Raw genomic sequence first — 5,543 nt, 5'->3', positions numbered from 1 at the left:
TATTATTGTAAATGGCGGCCACTACTTAGAACATGCTACGCGTAGCCATACTGTCCAGCAGAAGTAACGCAGCAATTGCAACTGCTACATGAAGCCGCTACGTAGCGCTACGTAGCGCTAGCTTCGGCTAAACACACCCAATCGACACAAGTCGACACAAAAGTCATTCTGTCTTTGTTCAGTATTCAGTGAGAAACAAAGAGCAAAGCTGCGTTTCGTTTCATGCATTTGCGCGCATTTGTCTATACTATATGTGACCTGTACTATAGATAAAAGCGCGCTACTGCGTGAAACGGAACGCACTCCAAGAATCGTCGTCTGTGATTGGCGGTTCTCGCTCGTGCGCGTGCCATCACCGCTTCGATTGGCTTCGATACTCTTAGGTCTGTTCTTTTTCCATACATTGGGTGCACTAGTTCACAGTCTATCTTTTTTTTATCTATATTCAAAGGAAGAAGATAAACTGTGAACTAGTGCAGCCAAATTATGGAAAAAGAACAGACCTCTTGTTGCTGCGAGCTCGATCTTTCATCACTGGTTACCTCAGTGTTCCGATATTGGAAAGGCTGTACGCGCATGCGCGGCGTTTATAACGTCACAAAAGTATCTAAAACAAGTAATATAAGGTACTGTCACTGGAACCGATTATTGCATTTAAAATTTAAAAAAAAATGTAAATATAAAGGTGACACACGTTTATAATACAAAATATATATTTACATAAAGTTAGTTATTTTACTAATATAATTGAATTTATTACTATTATCTTATTATATTACAAATATAAATTATACACTACTGTACAGTGTATAAAAATAAAGAAAAAGGATATAGGTAAAAAATCATTTTACAAATAAACAAAATAGCGTTTAAAAAAGTTATTTATTAAGCAAAAATTTTATTGGATACCAACATTTGTTGCTTGAGTAAGGAAAACTGCCAAAAACCTTACCAGTATCCATATAACAAAAACATATTGCACATTATTAAAAAAACAATGCAACTAATTACAAACAATTAATTACTTACAAAAACAAAAATATACATAATATAAAAATAATTTTTAATATTAATATATATTAATTATTATATATATATTTAATTTTTATAAAAACCATTGTTATTACGTAAACAATATTAAACTTCCAAGTTTTAAAAATAAAATATGTTATAACAAATAAAAAAGTTATATTTAAGCTATCTCCCGCTAGCTAGCCTCCCGCTAAAACTACCGCGCATCTTTATAGATACGTTACTGGATTCTCTCGGATTTCGTCGCGCATGCGCAGCCTCTCCAATATCGGAACACTGTAAAGCCTATGTCACACTACGAATTAGGATTGAGATTGGATTGCAATTTGGCCAATTAGAGCAAAGATCACTAAACTTAGGATTGGTTTTCTTTCTTCTGATTGGTCAAATTTCAATCCAATCTCAATCCCAATCCGTAGTGTGTCATAGGCTTAACGGTTACCTTGGCGCAGGGGTTACTTTTGATCAGGCATAGGCAAAGTGTGGTCACCTTTGATGCAGAAGAGATAAAAAAACGTAAGAAAAAATTAGTAATAAGAACGTAAAGAAATAACTAATAACAAATAACGATATGTCGCGAAATAAGAGAAATAAGGATTTTGTAAAGTTTCGAACACTAATATATGATAATTTTATTTCAGTTAGTTTTCTCAATTTTAATACTTATTGTGCATTTTTTGTCAATTATAGTTTGAATTTCATATATTTAACATATACTTAAGTCATGTTCTAATTTCTTTGATTATTTGTTTGAACGTAAACATTGTAAACTTTGATAAATCTTCTCTCCGTATAATTATTGAGTATACCGTTTATGTATCTAAGTGGCAAAGTTTAGATATAAATCAGAGATTTTTAACTAGTTACGTTCAGAAAATAGTTGAGAGATTATCACTTGTAATTGTACTAGATTATAATTTTGTGATAATTTTTGAGAATTAGTTTTATCGTAAGTGAGAATCTTTCAACCATTGTATACCTGTTGAGTTTTCTGAACATGTGATCGGTAATCTTTGAAAAACATCCTAAACTATCTTGTTCTTTTTTCTATCATATCTTGTTTTTCTCTTACTGAGTCATCAAAGTACAATCTGTAACACATGACAGAAATGGTGAAATTATAGTTTTTTCATCANTAACCTAACCTAACCATAACAGGTTTTTTTCCATTAACAAAACTTATCTGCGCACATTTTATTATCAAAGAGAATGTAATTATATAAAATATTTGTTTTGTTTATTTAACTACCAGTATAAAGATGACAACAGAAGTATCAGAAGATCATGCTAAAAGCAAAGTTAGTGAAAGAGAACATATTCGTCAAACATTTTATAAAAATCCAATCAAGAAAAAAAATCTTAGATTAGATCCGGATTGGATATCGTCTTACAAGAACAGACGAAAAGACATAACAAGATACCACATGTTAGAACTTAGAAAAAGGTATGTATATTATAAATAGTAATATATAAATTATTTATGCAATTANATTTTATATTTTTTGTTAGAAGCATATGTATGGCCATGCTCATGTAATAATAAATCTATTAAAGATCTAAAGTGTACTTGTATTAAAAACCTTTAATAATATAACATATGTTAGCTGTTAATTAGTAATTAATGCATTTTAGTAAAACTTATCTTTTTTGATAACTTTTGTTGTCTGTACATAAATTAAAAAGTATGAATGTAATAAATTCTAACAATTGTATGTTATAACATATAGATGTAGANATGAGAACTTCAATGTTGCACGTCTATTAGCAGAGCCTAAATACGAAGATGAAGAAGAAGATTATGAAAAACATAATGTTTTTGAACTTATTCAATATTATGAATTTTTGAAACAACTTACAAAACATGTAGACTCNAAAAAAAGTGAACGCAATCTACATGAAAACAATACAGGAATTCACAGACAAAAAAAAGATCCAATTAGAACTGATCCTATCTCAACTGTTGTGCAACAGTTGGGCTGTGTCCATTTAACCGAAATGGACCGACCTAATACAGAAATTGAACTGCAGGAATAGCAGGAATTGAAAGAAGTTAAGAAAGTGGAAAAGAAGAAAAAAGAAGGTGGCTTTCCGATCTGTTGCGGAGATGCGCAGTACCAGAAGCAGACATCTGTTATATGTTGATAACAGATCTGCTGAACAGATTTGAATTGGTATCGTAACCAAAACACTTATTCAAGTTTCCGTTTATTTGTAAGAAAACTAAACTAAAATTAAACATGGAAATAGAATCGAACAAGAAAGCGGTGGACAGATCGTCTGGAACGTTAGAAATGTGCACACAACTGCTTCTGTTGTGTACTTGTTCACCTGCCTCTGCATATTCTATTCTTCTCTTTTTGAAATCGAGTTTCTCTTTCGCGTCAATGCTCTTCTGTTTAATTACTTGCAAAACATTAAGCATGGAAATTAATGACCATCGCATTGTTAGGCCAACCACACTCTACCTCAAAACATTTAAGTCAAATAAAAACATGACAAACCTGAACTTGCATATTCTCATTGATGAAATTTATAGGTTTTACTCCTGTCAAGGTAAAAAAACTATATCACGGTAAGTCTTGTCTAAAAGAGAAAATAAAAGATCTTGAAGATTATAAGCAAGCCGAGAAACAAACAATCCACAGGAATAAGGATGATTGAGAAAGAACTCACCTATATATAATTGTCTCTTTTCCTCGTAACTTTCGCAAGTTACTTTATAGATCGCACCATCTTCCACCACAATGAGCGCTTTCTTGTGTTCGATTCCATTTCTATGTTTAGTTTTAGTTTAGTTTTCTTACAAATAAACGGAATGGAAACTTGAATAATTGTTTTGGTTACGATACCAATTCAAATCTGTTCAGCAGATCTGTTATCAAAAAATAACAGTTGTCTGCTCCTGGTACTGCGCATCTCCGCAACAGATCGGGGAGTTACCTTCTCTTTTCTTCTTTTCCACTTTCTTAAGAGAATATTTAACCGTCTTGTTTTACCATCACTTTGTATTTNCGACTTTTTGTAAAAACTATGAATCAGAATAAAAAATGCTTCTCCAAAAATATAGAAAATATAATAAAGAATGTGATAAAGCCTAAAAATTTAAAAAAAACAAAAAAAAGTTTTTAGACTGTTATTACNGAAACTACATTTCTTACTTTATATTCAAAATTGGCCATATAAATCCACATAAAAATACCTTTATCCCAAACTAGAAACATAGACGAATATTTTGAGTGCTTCAAAAAAGATTTTGAAGCCTTGTTAGACAAGAAAACTTGGAAATACGATTAGTACAATTTTAGCAGAAGCGTCAGAGAGAAACATATGTCTATCCTTGGCTCTCTCATGTCATTTATTCTTGTTTTGGTTTGATTCGGTATCGAGAGATGGCGCCACCTATCCGATAGCATAGCGGTTGAGTAGCAGCTGAGCGAACTTTTGCCAGCGGTTCAGCATCCTCTTAAGGCGGTACTGGATACCGACTATAGAGACCTGTAAACCGACGTTTTTATAACCTAAATTTCTTTATTTTTTAATTTTATTTACTGCACAACATTAAAAGCGCTTCTACAGAAGCAAATAAATACAGAAAGCTTTTGAAAATGGGTATATAATGTTTTTTTGAACTTGTTTTTCATTCATAATGATAGTATATGGTAGCAAATACACATCATCACAATATTACTTTTTGTGCATCAATTAGACAAAATCATATTCTGAGTGTTTCATTACATTGTTTTGTGTCGTACGTATTGCTGTAATTCAGTGTAAATACGTACAGAAGCTTAGAAATAATTTTATATACATAATGATATGATAAGGTTATAGAAGAAAATTTGTATAACAAAAAATTTATGGTGAGTTTTGACATTTTAAAGAACAACAGCAAACTCTTATTGGATTGAGATTTGACCAATCAGAAGAAAGAAAACCAATCTTAAGTTACTGATCTTCGCTCTGATTGGCCAAATTGCAATCCAATTTCAATCCAAATCCGTAGTGTGACATAGGCTTAAGGGTTTGCTGTTGTTTTTTAAAATGTCAAAACTCAGCATAAATTTTTTCTTATACAATTTCCTTCTATAACCTTATCATATCATCATGTATATAAAATTATTTCCAAGCTTATGTACGTATTTACACTAAATTACAGCAATACGTACGACACAAAACAATCTAATGAAACACTCAGAATATGATTTGCAGGGTTGGGCACGTATTATACGTGAGGTATTTTACATTGTATTATACTTGGTATTGTACAGTATAATACATCGCTTAATTTTATACATATTATACTTCGTGTGGCGCCATCTCTACACCATGTGTATAGTAAATGTTTAAGTCCAACATTCATGATCCATGTTGCTAGAAATCGGTCCGAGATTTTGGTTCAAAAAATGTATAGCCAATCAACTTGCAGTTTTTAAGCAGAAAGCAGCAATTTTATTGACTACGTTAGTCACACACAATTGTGATAGAATTTTGATGGTTAAAGAAACATCATT

The 5,543-nt window shown here is 31.5% G+C and overlaps 1 protein-coding gene across 1 annotated transcript; it reads left to right on the top strand.

Moving 5' to 3' along the window:
• The first annotated feature begins 1,441 nt into the window (after positions 1-1,441).
• On the top strand, positions 1,442-3,066 carry LOC109859736. The gene is made up of 3 exons (XM_020438271.1): positions 1,442-1,548; positions 2,285-2,476; positions 2,760-3,066. The coding sequence occupies exons 2-3, from the start codon at positions 2,292-2,294 to the stop codon at positions 3,064-3,066; spliced, it is 492 nt and encodes a 163-aa protein (XP_020293860.1). The 5' UTR covers positions 1,442-1,548; positions 2,285-2,291.
• Positions 3,067-5,543: the final 2,477 nt, after the last annotated feature.

The sequence above is a fragment of the Pseudomyrmex gracilis genome, unplaced genomic scaffold (genome assembly GCF_002006095.1).
Source record: "Pseudomyrmex gracilis isolate BER0280 unplaced genomic scaffold, ASM200609v1 scaffold_280, whole genome shotgun sequence".
In the NCBI taxonomy this organism is placed as follows: domain Eukaryota; kingdom Metazoa; phylum Arthropoda; class Insecta; order Hymenoptera; family Formicidae; genus Pseudomyrmex; species Pseudomyrmex gracilis.
This window is presented reverse-complemented; position numbering and strand designations above follow the sequence as displayed.